The sequence below is a fragment of the Trachypithecus francoisi genome, unplaced genomic scaffold (assembly GCF_009764315.1).
Source record: "Trachypithecus francoisi isolate TF-2019V2 unplaced genomic scaffold, Tfra_2.0 Lachesis_group5, whole genome shotgun sequence".
NCBI lineage: Eukaryota > Metazoa > Chordata > Mammalia > Primates > Cercopithecidae > Trachypithecus > Trachypithecus francoisi.
Window position 1 is genome coordinate 43,239,532 of NW_022681470.1, and position 17,789 is coordinate 43,257,320.

The 17,789-nt window shown below is 38.4% G+C and overlaps 2 protein-coding genes across 4 annotated transcripts in view; one reads left to right on the forward strand and one right to left on the reverse strand.

The window, feature by feature from the left end:
• The window catches only part of TPR (translocated promoter region, nuclear basket protein), a 67,282-nt gene extending 52,915 nt beyond the window's left edge, over nt 1-14,367 (reverse strand). Inside the window, exons 1-6 of the mRNA XM_033198594.1 lie at nt 13,983-14,367; nt 12,151-12,255; nt 8,502-8,575; nt 5,424-5,520; nt 537-640; nt 32-196 (exon numbers count right to left, since the gene is read on the reverse strand). Coding sequence (XP_033054485.1) covers nt 32-196; nt 537-640; nt 5,424-5,520; nt 8,502-8,575; nt 12,151-12,255; nt 13,983-14,133 — 696 coding nt within the window. The 5' untranslated portion in view covers nt 14,134-14,367. The remainder of the gene's footprint in view (nt 1-31; nt 197-536; nt 641-5,423; nt 5,521-8,501; nt 8,576-12,150; nt 12,256-13,982) is intronic.
• A 567-nt stretch (nt 14,368-14,934) lies between these two features.
• Nucleotides 14,935-17,789, forward strand: part of ODR4 (odr-4 GPCR localization factor homolog) — a 42,114-nt gene continuing 39,259 nt past the window's right edge. For 2 of the 3 annotated variants that reach the window (XR_004434158.1, XM_033198597.1), the window contains exon 1: nt 14,935-15,078. The gene's annotated coding sequence lies outside the window, so the exon portion shown is untranslated. The remainder of the gene's footprint in view (nt 15,079-17,789) is intronic. The other variant, XM_033198598.1, reaches the window with a different exon arrangement.

Genomic DNA, 17,789 nt, shown 5'->3' on the forward strand with positions numbered 1-17,789 from the left:
AACATGAAGAAAAACAATTTTACTAACTTACCTCCTCTTTTTTATTTTCAAGATTACATTTAAGCTCTAGAATCTCATTCCCTTTTTCTCTTCCAAGGGCCAGAAGTTCATCAGTTTTGGTTTTCAACTCTGTATTCAGCCATGTATTCTGACTATGCAGCAATTCCTTTTCTTGCTCCAAGCGTTTTTCTCGATACTAAAGAAATCCAAGAAAATAACATCTACAGTTAAAGAAGATATACGATTATTCAAAAGATTTTGTCTGTAGCTAAGGGACACAAGCAGAATTTTATTTCAAAACAGAAATTAAGTATTTGCATAGATTCTTAACTAGAAAACATTAAGAACTGCAACAAACTCAAATTTCAAACAAGTAAAACAGTTGAAATAGAATTGTCCTAATGCTTAATTTTCTGACATTAAAAACAAAACAAAACGCAGCTTTTAATTACTTTATTGCCTGTATTTGAAATCTAATTTAGGTGAGTTTTAATCAAAAGCTACAGTTTATGCATTAGGAATCATCTGTTACTTGCCTTAACAGAAACATCAGATGCTTGAAGTTCATCCAATTTTAACTGAAGTTCACCCTTTGTTGTATTGCTTTCTTTTAGTTTTTCATTTAGACGTTTAACATCCTCTAGAATGGTGAAAAGAGAATTAAAAAATAATGACTAATTAACACTCAGGGGAACCAAATATCAAAAATATATTTCTAGGAATATAAACCTTTAATACAAAGTATGCACAGCTAGCCCTTGAATAACAGAGTTTGGAACTGTGCAGATTCACTTCCATTCATATTTTCTTCAATAAATATATTGGACCTTTTTCCCAAAAACTTACAACAATTTGAAAACCTCAGAGACCACAGACCAATCCAGGCAGCCCAGAAATGGAAACAAACTAAGAAAAAGCCTACTTAAGTGCATAAAATATATGTAGATATTAGTGTATTTTATCATTTACTACCATTAAGATATGCACAAATCTACAAAACAAACTTAAAAATTTTATCAGAAGTTATACAAACAGTACACAACCTCATCTGTAATCAACAGAAATATAAACAAATGTAAAGATGCTTTATTAAACCATAACTGCATAAACTGTAATACATACTGTATTACTGTAATACTTTCATAGCCACCTGATACTACTGCAGTAAGCTCAAGTGTTTTGAGTATCTGTATAGAATGCTGTGTGACTCTAACGTGAGCAGTTTCTCTCTAGTAAATTGCATAATGCATAAAATAGTAATCTTTTGAAGTTTTTGCATATTTGTCATTGTGTTTAGTGCAATACCATAAACCTTGAAATCTTCTGAAGTTTTTGCATATTTGTCATCGTGTTTAGTGCAATACCATAAACCTTGAATAACAACATGGGATCCATAAGAAGTGCCACAAGTGATGCTGGAAGTGCTTCTAAGAAGCAGAGAAATGTCATGACAATATTTTAAAGAGTTGAATTGCTTGATATGTACCATAGACTGAGGACTGCAGCTATGGTTACCCACCATTTCAAGACGAATGAATCCAGTATAAGGACCGTTGTTTTTTTGAAAAAAAAAAAAAAAAAAGGGGAGAAAACTCGTAAAGCCATCACTGCAGCTACTCCAGCAAGCACAAATAGTGCATTTCTGCAAAGTACCTTCCTATCTCGTATTGAAAATGCAGCTTTTATGGGGTGCAGGATTGCTATCACATACCTATAGACTCTAATATGATTCGAGGTAAAGCAATTATAATATGACAATTTAAAGCAAAAGGAAGGTGACGGATCTAAAGCTGGAGATTTTAATGCCGGCAAAGGATGGTTTGATAATTTTAGAAAGAGGTTTGACTTAAAGAAAAGTCAAGAAAACAGAAGAAGCACGTTCTGTCAACCAAGAAACAGCAGATGCTCTTAAGAAAACCATGAGAAAGGTTATATGCCTGCACCAGGTTTTCAATGCAGATGGAAGTGTCCCATTCTGGAAAAAAAAAATGCCACGAAAGATATTAGTAAGAAAGAGAAGAGAGCACCAGGATTAGGGCAGGAAGGGATAGGCTAACTCTACCATATTGCACAAATGCAGTCAGGTTTATGATAAGGACTGCCCTTATTTATAAAGCTGTTAACCCCAGGGCCCAAAGGAAAAAGATAAACACCAGCTGCCTGTCTTTTGGTTACACAAGAAGAAGACCTGGACAATGAGAGACCCCTTTCTCTGAACTGGTTCCACTCATGCTTTGTCCCTGAAGTCAGAAAGTACCTTGCCTTTTTTTTTTTTTGGAGACAGTCTTGCTCTATCCCCCAGGCTGGAGTGCAGTGGTGCAATCTCGGCTCACTGCAACCTCCGCCTCCCTGGTTCACACGATTCTCACATGAGCCTCCCGAGCAGCTGGGACTACAGGCGAATACCACCACGCCCAGCTAATTTTTGTATTTTTAGTAGAGACGGGGTTTTGCCATGTTGGCCAGGCTGGTCTCAAACTCCTGACCTCAGGTGAGCCACCTGCCTCGGCCTCCCAAAGTGCTGGGATTACAGGCATGTGCCACCGTGCCAGGGCAAGGGGCTACCTTTGAAGTTCTTTTGATTTTAGATACTGTCCCTGGCCCCAGAACCCAGGAGTTCAACATGGAAGGTGTCAAAGCAGTCTACTTGCTCCCAAACATGTTTCTAATTCAGCCTTTAGATCAGGGGTCATAAGGACCTTTACGACTCAATAGAGACGATACCTTGTGAAAAAAAATGTTAACACTGTGGAAGAGTACCCCGACAGAGAAAATACCATGAACGTTTTAAAGGATAACACAATTGAAGAGGCCATCGCTATTACAGAAAAAGTTATGAAAGCCACCAAGACTAAAATAATAAATTCCTGTTGGAGGAAACCGTCCAGATGTTGTGCATGATGTCACAAAATTTATAACAGAGCCAATCAAGGAAATCATGAAAGAGATTGTAGATATGGCAAAAAAGGTGGGATGAAGGGTTTCAAGATAGGGACCTTGGAGAAATCCAAGAGCTAACAGATACCATGTCAGAGAAATTAACAGAAGATGACTGGATGGAGATGAGTGCTTCAAAACCAGTGCGAGACAATGAGGAAAAATAATGTAGAACTAGCAGTGTCAGAAAACAAATTGATAACAGACTATCTGGTGGAAGGGTTCTGATTACCCAAGACTGCTTTTGATTTCTTTTATGACATAGACCGTTTTCTTATATGGGCACTGAAACTGTAGCAAATGGTGGAAGGAAAGTTACATTGAGTGTGCCTCCCTCTCCTGTCTCCCACTTCCACCTTTGGCACCTGAGCCAGCAAGACCAACCCCTATTCTTCAGTCTAGGTAATGTTAACGACAAGGAGGATGAAGATGGTTGTGATGATCAACACACTCAGCAAGTATTTTGAAGGAACTCTTGTGAGACTGGGAAAGTATACTTAACTAATAGAATATTATTGTATAATGATATAAATATCTGAAAATTCTTTCTTTTATACAATTAAAAAGGTTTCAAAAACCACACAAAAAAGGACCCAAAAACTTCATTAATGAACAGTAAATGTATTTTCTCTTCCTTATGATTTTCTTAACATTTTTTTTTCTCTAGCTTACTTTATTAAAGCAGCACAGTAAATACAGATCACAAACAAAATGTATGACAATCTGTTGTGTATGTTATTGGTAAGTTATTTCTAGTTAACAGCAGTAGTTTTTGGGGAGTCAAAAGTTACACATAAATTTTCAACCGGGGGGATCAACAGCCCTAACCACTCTGTTGTTTAAGGGTCAACTGTAGTTCTCCACTCCCTTATTTTAACTTGTTTCTGCCACAGTTAATTACAAATTCAATTTCTACAAATAGATGACAAAAAATTGAAATTTGTGTATCCAAACCTGTGAATTATCCAAGTTTCTTTATTTTAAATATAGTATCTTAAGTTAAATATTCAACATTAACCTTAATTTTCCTGACATATATCCAAAGATCCATTAAAATTTTATAAATAACCATTAAGCTAAAAGGCAATGATAAATATAAAAACCTTCTACTCATTATAGAATACACATTTTTTTTTTTTTTTGAGACGGAGTCTTGCTCTTTCGTCCGGGCTGGAGTGCAGTGGCCGGATCTCAGCTCACTGCAAGCTCCGCCTCCCGGGTTTTACGCCATTCTCCTGCCTCAGCCTCCGGAGTAGCTGGGACTACAGGCGCCCGCCACCTCGCCCGGCTAGTTTTTTGTATTATTAATAGAGACGGGGTTTCACCGTGTTAGCCAGGATGGTCTCGATCTCCTGACCTCGTGATCCGCCCGTCTCGGCCTCCCAAAGTGCTGGGATTACAGGCTTGAGCCACCGCGCCCGGCCTACATTTTTTTAAAACTACCTATTAAATATCTAGATTTTACGAATTCTTTTAATTGTAACTACCACTTGTTGATCAACACACTCAGCAAGTATTTTGAAGGAACTCTTGTGAGACTGGGAAAGTATACTTAACTAATGGAATATTATTGTATAATGATATAAATATCTGAAAATTCTTTCTTTTATAGAAATAAAAAGGTTTCAAAAACCACACAAAAAAGGACCCAAAAACTTTTTTTTTTTTTTTAACACAGAGTCTCGCTCTGTTGCCCAGGCTGGAGTGCAGTGACACAATCTTGGCTCACTGCAACCTCCACCTCCTGGGTTTCAGCAATTCTCTGCCTCAGCCTCCCAAGTAGCTGGGATTATAGATGCGTGCCACCATGACCAGCTAATTTTTGTTATTTTTAGTAGAGACGGGGTTTTACCATCTTGGCCAGGCTGCTCTTGGACTTCTGACCTCATGATCCACCCGCCTTGGCCTCCCAAAGTGCTGGGATTACAGGCATCAGCCATCATGCCCGGCCACCAAAGGAAACTTCTTACCATTAACTGCTTCAGAGTCAAGTTCACCTGACTACATCAGTTGTATTATATACTATACTATAGTCTATGTTCATGTATTTTATGTCCCTGCCTCCTTTAATTTGTTTATAAATATGAGCTGAGTATAGGTTCTTATATTGCATGCTTATTATATAGTAAGGATGTCCATATGAAATGAAGAACAGTAGTTCAGCCTTTGCAAATGAACATTTAAAGTGCTTCCAATCTGATATTATGTATATAGCATTGTAGTAAAAATCTTTGCATGAAAAATTTGGTCCAAATTACTACTTCTTTGAGAAGTAGTTCTTCATTTGTTGCACTTTCTAGACACTTCTTTAAACACCTGATAATGATTTAAAGATAAATGAGTATGAGAAATAATAGGATATTACAACTCTATCCTCAACCATAACAAAAAATATCAGCAACAGAAATGGGCTGAGCATTAACTCCTAGCACTATCAGAAGAAAAATAAAGTAATGGAACTAAAAGCTAAAAGCACTTCTTCATACCTGTTGAGTATTCAAGTTCTTGAGATAGTCTCTCATTGGTTCTAATTAAGTCTCTTTTCTCAGCTTCTAATTCTTCCTTTGTTCTTGTAAACTGGCTCTGTCATATAAAGGAGTAATAAATAAGAAAATCAAGTAGAGCAATACAGGAAAGTGAACACAGAATTGTCACTTTAGTTAACATCAGCTGCAGTTTAAATGATTGGCTTTCTCTTAAAACTTACACATCAAAAAATTAAAAATATCCATAATTCCAATGTTTCTATTTAAGTTTTGGATTTTTAAAACATTTTTAAGAGGCTTATGAAAATTTTTCTCATATCTCTTTTAATCACATGGAAATGTCCTAATAACTTAGAATATCACTGTATTTACACCTTAGTTCAAACTATTTTTCAAGAAAGATTTCTAAAAATTGAATTACTTAAAACTTTTAATACATTTTGTCAGCCGGGTGCAGTAGCTCATGCCTGTAATGACAGCACTTCGGGAAATCAAGCTGGGCGGATCATTTGAATCTAGGAGTTCGAGACCAGCTTGGGCAACATGGCAAAACCCCACCTCTACAAGTAGAAAAAAACAGCCAGGCATGGTGGCATGTGCCTGCGGTCCCACCTACTCAGGAAGCTGAGGTGGGATGATCATTTGAGCCCGGGAGGTGGAGGTTGCAGTGAGCTGAGACTGCATCACTGCACTCTAGCCTGAGTGACAGAGCAAGACCCTGTCTCAAAAACAAAAAAACCAAAAAACTTGTCAAACTGCTTCCCAGCAAGACAATGGCAATTTATATTCTTTTGAGAAATATCACTCTCAAGCTACCGATGCCAGAACTGTAGGTTGCCTTTTAATATTCTTGCTTCCTGTGTAGGAACTTTTTAATTTGATATAGCTTCATTTATTTCTTTTTGCAGCTTGAACTACTGATGTGATATCCAAACAATCATTACCAAGGCCAATGTCAAGAACTTTTCCCCTATGTTCACTTATCTGAGTTTTATGGCTTCAGATCTCACATTTAGATTGTTCATCCATCTTGGCTTGATTTTCGTATATGATGTACAAACATACAACACTCATTTCTTCAAATGTGGAAATCCAGTTTTCCCAACACCATTAATGAGGAGACAATCTTGTCTCCTTTGTATCTTCTTGGCACCCTTGTTGAAATTAGTTGACCATATGTTTGGATTGATTTCTGGGCTCTCTATTCCATTGGTCATGTTTCTGCTTTTATGTCAGTACTGTACTATTTGGATTATTATAGTTTTATAACAATTTTCTAAATCATGAAGTATGATGCCTCCAACTTTGTTTTTCTTGCTCAGTATTGCTTTGGTTATTCAGGATTTTTAAACTGATTCCATCAGAACTTTAGATTTTTTTTTTTTCTACTTCTGTGAAGAGTGCCACTGGAATTCTGACAGGATTGGGCTGAATCTTTATACCACTTTATATAGTGTGGACATTATGGCAATATGAATTCTTCTTACCTATGAGTATGGGATATCTTTCCAATTATTTGCATCTTCAATTTCTTTCATCAATGTTATATCATTTTTAGTATACGAATCTTTCACCTCCCAGGTTAAATTTATTTCTAGGTTGTTTTTTGGTTTTTTGATGGTACCCTAATGAAATTGTTTTCTCGATTTCTTTTTCAGCTAGGTCATTATTTGTGTATAGAAATGCTACAAGATTTTTTAATATTGATTTTGTATCCTGCAACTGTATAAATTTACTTATTAGCTCCGACAGGTTTTTGTGGAATCTTTTGAGGTTTTCTACATATAGGATCATATAATCTATAAGTAGAGATAATTTTATTTCTTCCTTTCCAATTTGAGTGCATTTTATTTCCTCGTCTGATTGCTCTCGCTGGTACTTCCAGTACTATACTGAATACAAGTGGCGAGTGCATCCCGGCCTTCCATTGGATCTTAGTGAAAAAGTTTTGTTTCTTTTTTTCAGCCATCAAGCAGTTAAATAATTTCTATTACTTTTTAAGTTGCTTCACGGATTTTTTTCCTGCAAAATTTTATGTGACTGTGTGCACACTATTTTCTTGGGCTACAGATCCATAGTTTTTATAAGATTTATAAAGGTTTTGTGACAGCTCTGCTTTCTTTCCAAAAGATTAAGAACCTCCGTATTGGGTTTTATTTCTGGACTGCCTTTTATTCTCTGTATTGATTCTTATATCAGCATTGTAATGTTTTAATAACCATAACTTTATAAAACATTTGCATATGTGGCTATGCAAGTACTTTTAAACTGATACTTCCTTTTTTAGAAGCATCCTAGCTACACTATGCTTTTTTTCCCCCAATCATCTTTAGAACTACATTAACAAGTTTCTGGCTATCTGACTTGGACTTAAGAGTTAAAATGTATTACCAACACATTAATTTGGAAACCATTTCCATCCAGAAATTTGCAATATCTTCATTTATAAAAGTATATTCTCACAGTTTTCAGAAAAGTATTTGAGTTTTACTGAGTATTGAGTTTTTCTTCATATAAATACATTTCTTACAAAGCCTTTCTAGGTATATTACGAGGCTTTTTTGCTCCTATTCAGATTTTGGAAGTAAATTTTTTTTTCCCTTCAGAAATTTGAAGAAATTATCTTTTAACAGCAAATAAAATGCAAATTTTAAAAAAGCAACGGCAAAAGTATAAAGTTGTATCTGATTAAAAAATAACTGCATGTGACCACTGTAATTAACAAATTTGTCAGCAATCCCTGTGATCATATTCAAACTGTTATTCTTATAAAACTACCCTAAAGAAATGATTACCAATGTGGATTCACCCAAATCCCCAACTGTATCACATTTGGTATAATACCTGGACTACAGTAAGCATTCAACAGACAATTTCTGTTGAGTAAAAGAAATGTCCAATCTATCAATAAAACAGATCCAATTAAGGAATTTATATACACTTACTTTTGTCGGTAGCTTCTCCTAAGAGGACATCAGTTACATCTTCCCATGGACTAATAACTGATAAACAATCAGAATAGAATGTCTCTTCAAGTAACATGTCTGCAATGAGCTTATTCAAAGAAATATCTCTTACCTGAATGGCGATATTGCGATCCTGAGCAATTTCAAGTTCTTTGTTTTTCTCAGTTAGTGCCTTCAGCTGATTGCCTGGATAAAAGGAATTTTAAGAATACATACACATTTGCTTAAAACTTGCAATGAGTATTTTTATGCAACTGCCAACCTTACACATTTTAAAAATGGAAAAACAGAAGCCCAGAAAGACTGCATGCACATCACATTTCAAATTCATGAATACATTCAAAATTTACTGTGTTCTAGACCAAAATTTTAAATATGCTATCCTGTCTCCAAATCAAATGTATAATAATCCTAGCCAACATTTATGAGGAAAGTCATATGCAATTAGTAATTCCTTTATTTTTCAATGCCATCTTCTAAGTCAACATATATCATAAGAAACAGTGAACTGTATTTAGCAATAAGAAAATGGAGTTAAAAAGGCAGGATCAAGAGAGAAAATACCATTTAAACTATTCAACATGTATATACAGCAAATCACAATAATGAATATTTGCAATTCCTATCATGTTTATCACTCTAAATAGAGCCTTTAAAGAAAAAAACATTATGCTTGAAAACACACTTAGCAATTTCTCAGTTGCCACTCAAAATGGGCTCTTTTCCCTTACACACAGTTTCTCTTCTAAACATAGGCTAACTAGAAAAAATATAATTTTTGAAATTTTTCCAAAAATATACATTGTGAAACTGTATTTCACTAAAATACATATGTTGGTAATTTAATAAGCAAATACATTATAATTAATTATAATCTTAACTACTATTTAAAGAGGACCCCATTAAATGTGTCTAAATTTTCTATTTTGTTTTAACATTATTTACTGCTTTCCAGACTTACTGATCCACAGTATATAAAAACACACACACACATTAACTGTATACCACAGGAAGGTATCTGATATATCTGTAGGTTCCTCCCTTTTTCTCTTCTCCCAGATCTCATAAAAGCTGTCTTCACAGTCATTTTTCTCAAATTCCTCGGCACTACTACCAAACAGATCTTTCTATTACGCCTAGGCAAAACTACATAGATAATGTACCAGATCTAGCTATATATGCTCCATCACACATGTATGCATATACATTATGTTTTTAAAATGAGGTGTACCAAAAGTTGCTGAAAAAAGTTATAACCTAAATAGTTGATGGTCATGGACCCATTAAGAAGGAAAGTTGCAATTTTAATCATTCCTTTGATTATGAACTTCCTGTGTTCCTTCTCCATCAATCATATTAAAACTGAATTATATTAAATATCATTTAATTATGCCAGCCAGGGACGGTGGCAATCCCAGCACTTTGGGAGGCTGAGGCCGGAGAATCACTCAACACCAGGAGTTCAAGACCAGCCTGGCCAACATGGTGAATCACTCTGTCTACTAACAATGCAAAAATTAGCTGGACCTGGTGGTACATGCCTGTAATCCCAGCTACTCAGGAGGCTGAGGCACAAGAATCTCTTGAACCCATAAGGCAGAGGTTGCAGAGAGCCAAGATCGCACCACTGCACTCTGGCCTGGGCAACAGAGTGAGACTCTGTCTCCAAAAATAAAAATAAAAAAAAATTGATTATGCCTCTATAGAGATTTTTCCTAATGTTCTGATGTTTGCTTTCTAAATCAGAAGTAGTCTATAGCCAGACCACCCTGAAGGCACCCCATCTTGTCCGATCTTGGAAGCTAAACAGGGTCAGGCCTGGTTAGAACTTGGATGGGAGAAGCAAAGCACAGGACATATCATCCTCCTAAGAAATGTCAGGATCTTTAACATCTTGTGGGGAAAAGAAAGAGAGACAGAAGGAAGTAGATATAAGAGACTCCATTTCGTTCTATTTTGAGATGCTGTTAATCTGTGACCCTACCCGCAACCTTGTCCTTGCAAGGGACATGTGCTGTAGGGACTCAAGGTTTAAAGGATTTGGGGCTGTGCAGGGTGTGCTTTGTTAAACAAGTGCCTGAAGGCAGTATGCTTGTGAAAAGTCATCACCATTCTCTTAATGTCAAGTACCCAGGGACACATACACTGCAGGTCGCTGGGACCTCTGCCTAGGAAAGCTAGGTATTGTCCAAGGTTTCTCCCCATTGTCTGGACGGAGGGAGAGGGAAACAAAGAACAAAGGTGACTAAGATGGCACACTTCTGGGTTCTTCATCACCAACTTTCCCGCACCTGGGAAAGGCACAGGTCAACTGCGCAGGCGTAGCATGACGTCCCACCGAGGAAAATCGAAACCTACCTGGCCGCGCCCACCGCATGGCCCTCGACCCGCCCGCCTCCCGCCCTCCCACTCCGAAGCCCAAGACACAAAAGCTGTGGGGCGCGGCGTGAACTTCCTCGGCCCCTCCTCATACACGGACCCAGGAACCTCGCCCGAGAACGCCAGAGCGACTTCCTCGGCCTCCACCACCGGAGACCGGTGAACCTCGCTTCCTCTTTTCTATACATTGGCTACATAATAAAGTTTTCTTTTTATCTTGCCTACTTGCCTTTTCTCTGGTGGTCGCATAAAACAAATCACCCATGTGATGGTCTGAAATATGGCCTCGTGGGAAGGGAAAGACCTAATTGTCCCCCAGTCTGTCACCCATGAAGGGTCTGTGCTAAGGAGGACTAGTATAAGAGGAAAGAAGGCCTCTTGGCAGTTAAGATAGACAAAAGCATCTGTCTCCTGCCCGTCCCTGGTCAATGGAACATCTCAGGGGCAATGGAACATCTCAGTGTAAAACCCTATTGTATGTTCTGTTTACTGAGAAAGCAGACAACTGCCTTAGGGCTGAAGGTGGGACGTGCTGGTGGCAATGCTGCTCTTTATGCACTAAAAAGGTTTATGGAGATGTTTGCATGTGCATATCAAGGCACAGCACTTTTCCTTAAACTTATTCATGTCAGAGATCTTTATTCATATGTCTTACTGCTGGCGTGGGTCCTCTGTATGGTGAGCAGGGTCCCCTGGGCCCACTTTTTCTCTCTCTATACTTTGTCTCTGTGTCTCATTTCTTAAGTCTCTCGTTCCACCTAAGGAGAAACGCCCACAGATATGGAGGGGCAGGCCACCCCTTCAAACATCTTGTGAGGTTTCTAAAACTTAATGATGTAAGAAAACTAAGAAAGAGATTAGCTATCAATCTTTTATAGGAACTAGGCCTTAAAGGGAAATATCCTGAGAATCACAGATATTTATAAAAATTATTTAAAAAGTTAAAACATAAATATAATGAAATCAATAGGCTTCGATTCTTCAACATAAAAACAAGCCACTCTCTACTTCTTTAGTTGCATAACGCTTTCACTTTTTAAAAATTTTTCAAGAACTCATCTCATTTGATTTACAAAGCTAAGTAGACAGATATGTGGGTCTAGCCATTTTATAAACAATAATCAGATACTGTTAAGATTTACATGTGGCAAAAGCATTTTTAATAGCAAAATCAGAATAAGAATCCAGGCCTCCTGACAATTAAGTTCTGTGTTCTTACAAAATCTTTACTACTAAGTGAAAAATCAAAATATCACCATAATAAAAACCAATGATGCTTAATCAATATCATCATATTTAGTAAGTGTTTCCCAAGTATATAAAGGAGTCTCTGAAGATTTCAATACTCCAAGAATACTTACAAAGATGAATTAAATACTTACTGAGTTTCTCTAGCTCAAGCCGCAAGCTTTGACACTCCCGGGTTTCATTCACAAGTCTCTCCTGACTGTGAGACAACCTCTTTTCTATTTCAAAGTACTGTTGTTCTACAGCAGATAAGCAAAAAACAACAAAATCAAACACACGTACATACATTGTCAATACTGTTATTTATTTCTAATAACCTTGAATTTAAAATTTAAGATATAGTACTAGAACTGGGCTTCACGTAACAGAATCTGAGTAAAGATAAATAGACTGAGCACTGAAAAGGACTTTGAGCATTTCCAAATGACTTACATGACAAAAAATAAAAATAAAAATAAAAATAAGGCCTAAAAGGGGCTTTACAAATGAATGTCTCCAAGGCAGGTAACATGTCTCATTTATCTTAGTATTTTCTCCAGACATCAGTAAACTGCTTACCATGCAGTATTTATTAAACGGGAAAAAACTGTTTAGATTAAAAAAAAAAAACTGCTTTGTTTTAAAAGGCTTCTTTTATAGTAGTCAAGATATTACCTGAAAGCATAAAACTACTAAATTTACATAAATGTGTAAACTTCCCAAGGGAAGGGATTGAATACCGTGCTCAGCATAGTATCAGGAACATGTAAGACACTCAATATTTACGGTGCAAATTAATACATAGAATGCAATGTACTACTCAGCTCTGAGATCAGAGAACTAATTTTCAAAGTCAATTCTGCTTGACAGTTACACTTATTTTTACTTTTTTTTTTTTGAGATGGAGTCTCGCTCTGTCCTCCAGACTGGAGTGCAGTGGTGCAATCTCGGCTCACTGCAAGCTCCGCCTCCCGGGTTCAAGCCATTCTCCTGCCTCAGCCTCCCGAATAGCAGCGACAACAGGCGCCCGCCACCACCTACAGCTAATTTTTTTTTTTTTTTTGTATTTTTAGTAGAGACAGGGTTCCACCGTGTTAGCCAGGATGGTCTCTATCTCCTGACCTCGTGATCCGCCCACCTCGGCTTCCCAAAGTGCTGGGATTACAGGCGTGAGCCAATGCGCCCAGCAGTTACTTTTTTTGAAGTAAAAACTTGTTCAGAATTTCCAGTCAACTTAGCAAGAACAGCATTAACCTCCCCAAACAAATGGTAAACCAAAACACATTATCAGTAAGTTTGTATTTTACTAATGGTAATTACTATATTTTTCATATTTTTTCAAGGATGTTCAAGCCATTATTGTCAGTAACTTTCTTAAAGGCCTACTTTAGGTAATTACAACAAAATTTTAATGCTTTCTATCAAACTCCAACTTTTTGAGAGAAATCAGATACATTAAATTTATGTACTGCACGTTCACTTCGTTTCCAGCGCTCTTATGCACCTAATATTCATTTTCGTAAACATCTAATTCATTCTGGGGGCCACGGGACGACGCACACACTATGAACAAGTGCACAGAGTGGTCAATTTGGCAAAGGCCTAGAATTCAGGTGACTAGAAAATAGGGCGGAGCCACTATCAGTTGAAGTGCAACAAAACATATCAGGTACTCCAGGCTCAGAGAGATGGGTTAGCAGACTCCAGCAAGTCTGTTTCCCGTTTGTCGGACGAAGGGAAATAAGAGTCCCTATATGAGCCTACCCTAATTACAAAGAAAATGGTACTAAACTTAGATTCAGATTTTTTTTTCAAAGGCTTCTTATCAAACTGTAAGGAGCAGGAAGGGGAAGGCTCAGGATATCCAAAGAGCCCAGGAAGTGAGGTTAACAGCGTGGTACCCAGTGCCAACTTGATAGGGGGAAGACCAGATCCAAAGGGCGAGAGTCAAGCTCATAACCAAGGGCAGAAAGAGCATCTCACTTACCGCTCTCCACCTTAAATTTCTCGTGCCGCCCCTTCAGGCCATCGATCTCGGATTGCTGATCAGCAAGGAACTTTTCAAGTTTGTTCTGGACAGACTTGGGCAGCTTGTTCAGCTCCGTGCGCTCCAGGACTTGCTGCAACACAGCCGCCATGTCGGTGGGGCCAGGGGCCCCAGTGGCGGCGGGTGACGGGGTAGAAGCGGAGAAGAAAGGCGAAGACCAGGAGGACCCAGACGCCTGGGCCGCCGCCTCTACCACCTCGCTCGGGGGCTCGCGCGCGCCCGCCCGCCGGAGACTCCCGCGGCGGGACCCTGGGAAATCGAGTCCAGCCTAAGCCGCGGCGCTTCAGCAACAGCACCTCACCGCCCGCGACCGAAGTGCGCGCGCAGCCGTTGGAAGCTACGCACCCTGGGAACCCGAGCTCAGCTGCTACCCCGATCCTATTGCGCACTCAATTTTCCGGCTTCCAGCTCCACCCACTTCAGGCCTTGTAGGCCTCTGGGAAATGTAGTGTTTGTCTCATTCTCTTCTGCGAGCCCAATCCCGCACCGTCCTTTCAGTTTCCGTTTTTCTCCCCGCCCCCCTGGCTCTCCTATCTCGGCTCCGTAACCGCTGTCCGCACGGTGGCGCCACATACGTACTCGTCACCCCATGGCCCTCCCTGAAGAGCTGGTGACCTTACCATCAAAGCCCCGGGATGCCATGGATCGTCCTCTTTGGCGGCTTCTGGACACTGAGCCACTAGAGGGCATCGGTCCCGGTAGGGGCGGACGGCAAGCTCCAGGCTACCGCCACGCTCTCTATGGCGCCCAGAAGGGGGCGGGGTGGCGACCGCAGTCGCTTTGGCTGAGGCTCTGCGGTGAAGGGAGGGGGGCGTTTTACGTCATCAATCTGCGCCACCTGACTCCCAAGACCCTAGCTTTGGAGTGGGAAGTGAGGTGTAGGAAGTAGGTCGCTTTCTGATGAATTAAGTGTCAGTGAATTGAGACCGGAGGGAATCTGGCCACTAGAGGCTGGTACTTGCGCCCCCAAACCCCATCTCCGGCAGACAGACTGTCCGAGGTAATTGTCGGCCACGAGTGCACATTCTGAAAACAGGTAAGTCAGCCTAAGTGTAGTGTGTGTGTGTGTGTGTGTGTGTGTGTGTGGGTGCGCGCGCGCGCGAGGCGCGCTTGTGCACTAGAGCACACAGCTCCCTTTTCAAGAGAAAAAGGAAGGGACAGAGTGTTGGAAACATAGGGACTGTCACTCCGGCACACACTTCTGACGAACTTACCTTGTGTGAAACGGCGTACCTAAATGGTTTTTGGCGGTAGGGAGGTGGTACTGAGGGATTCAGTACCGGGAATTTAAGGACCCGGGTTAATTCTTCAGGAGGAGAATTAAAGAAACCGTTAGCACTTTGAGTGTAGCCTATGTTTTAAATTTTTCGTTGCAGAAACTGTTACCTAACATTATATTGTTTTTAAAATTGAAAACTGTTAAAACTGAAGTTTTTAAACACATTGTTAATTGCTACAGTAACAGAACTTGCATGTTTCCAGATCATAATTCTGCAATTTTAAAGCTCAATCTGTAGATTGTTTCGTGTTTAATTAATCTTCTGAAAGAATTTATTAAATTATTCATTGTAAATAATGCATTCCCAATGTCGTCTCTCTGTAGTTCCCACAGTTGTGGGCCTTCTGTGAATTGGAGATTTATTTCTTATATGAAATTTATTCTTTTTCTCTAGTTCCTACTTTTGAATCATGTTGTGAAGCCATCTAAGAAATATAAATGGAAGCATTTTGTGATATTTTGTAATAACTAAGGAAAAATAAATCGGCAGCGGAGCTTAAGGTTGATTTTTCCCCAAAAATACTTTTTAGATAAGCGCTGTAATTAAAGTTGCTGGTATATGAAGTATTATGCTATGTCCTAAGCGCACAGTATTATCATACTGTTGATCTGTCATTTGGGAAATGTAGATTTTCTGTATTTAGATTCACAGAATCCTAACATTAGATAGGTTTTCAGATCTGCTAGGATTCAAATGCTTTATTTTATAGATTAGGAAACCGGAGCCCAGGAAGATTGAGTTGTGTCAGTCACAGTGCTTGGATCACAAAGGCTTTGGCTGATATACAACATTTCTGGAAAATTATGACCCTACAAGGCAAAATACAGTGGTCCCATAGTATCCGTGGAGCATTGGTTCCAGGACCCTCTCACCTGCCCACCCCATGGATACCGAAATCCATGGATGCTTCAGTTCTTTATATTAAATGGTGTAGCATTTGCATACTTTAAATCATCTCTAAATTACTTATAATGCCTAATACAATGTAAATGCTATAGTTGTTGTATTGTTTAGGGAATAGTGACAAGAAAAAACATCTTTGCACTAACGGTACAGATGTAGTCATGCTTTTTTAAAATAGAATTTTTTTCAATCTGTGGTTGGTTGGATACATGGAAGTGGAAACCACAGATATGGAAAGCTGACTATATACATTTTTAGTACTGCCTTTTATAAAGTATGATTGACTACATTTAAAAATTTTGAAAGAGCACTAAAGAAAAATTTATCTGACATTCAATCCGATTTCATAATTGAACAGATTTTCATCTCTATTGCATTCAGTTTCTAACACATTAATATGGCTATTAGGTGACACCCTAGAAGAACTAAGGTTAAAAGGGTAAATATAACTTTGGAATTATTTGTATTTGTTGCAAGAATTAAGAATTATTAGAGCAGAAGGAAAAGGAGTATAATATGATGAAGTAGAGGAAAGTTAATACATAGAATTTCATACCTTAAGGCATTACTAAAAGGTAAAAGCCCTTAACTTCACAGAGGCATCGTGATATTTAGACAAGCATTCCCAGACTTAGTCTCTAAAAAATGATATGCAAATCTGATTCACGTCTATGTTGTCAAAAAAGAGCTAGGAAGAAATTAACGTGTTTTGAGACAAAACTGAGCAAGCTCATTGAAACAATAATGCAACAGCCTCTAGTAGGACAGTTCAAACTTGAATCCATTCTCTGGGCTTTAATTTTAAAATGCAAAACCATCTTGTGACTGACAGTTTACTGGTATCAGATATACCATCCCAGCATATCTCTGGTAGCCTTAACTTTGTGGTACTGAATAAGATTCACATTTTTTACAGAACCCAAATGATGATTATTCCTAGATTGCAGTGTTCAAAATACTGTAACTGTGTTCCTGCAGTCTTTGTTTGTTTTATAGCTCTTTTGGATATCATCTCTTTTACGTTTCATTCTCACCGATTATGAGCTCCTTGATTTAATCATTCATTGTATTGCCTAGCTCTTTTATTCAGTATCTTTGGTTTTAAGCTATAGAAATGCAAATCAAAGGAACATAAGCCAGTAGAGGGAATGAATATACTGATTTCCTTCCACAAACCAGAGAGAAAGCAGAACAAGAGCTACGCTTAGTAATGATTTAATTGAAGGACTGGTTACGATTCCTCATTATGAGAATGGTGTTGAAAATCAGGGATTCTAGAGCTGGAGTGTCTCCTTTGCCACTTAACCAACTTTGTCACTTTGGCGAGTTATTTAATCAACTTTTCTCATTTCAGTTTTTTCATATATAAAATGAGGATTATAATGGTACCTACTTCCTGGGGTTTCATGAATTATTGTTACATGGAAAGTACTTACAATAATGCCTTGTTCAAAATAGAAGCTATATAAATGTTGTTGTTGTATTGCTATTTATCTACTTAAATAACTCTTACTGTAGTATGTATTGCTCAAGGACAGAGACTGTGTTGCTCATCTTTGTGTTA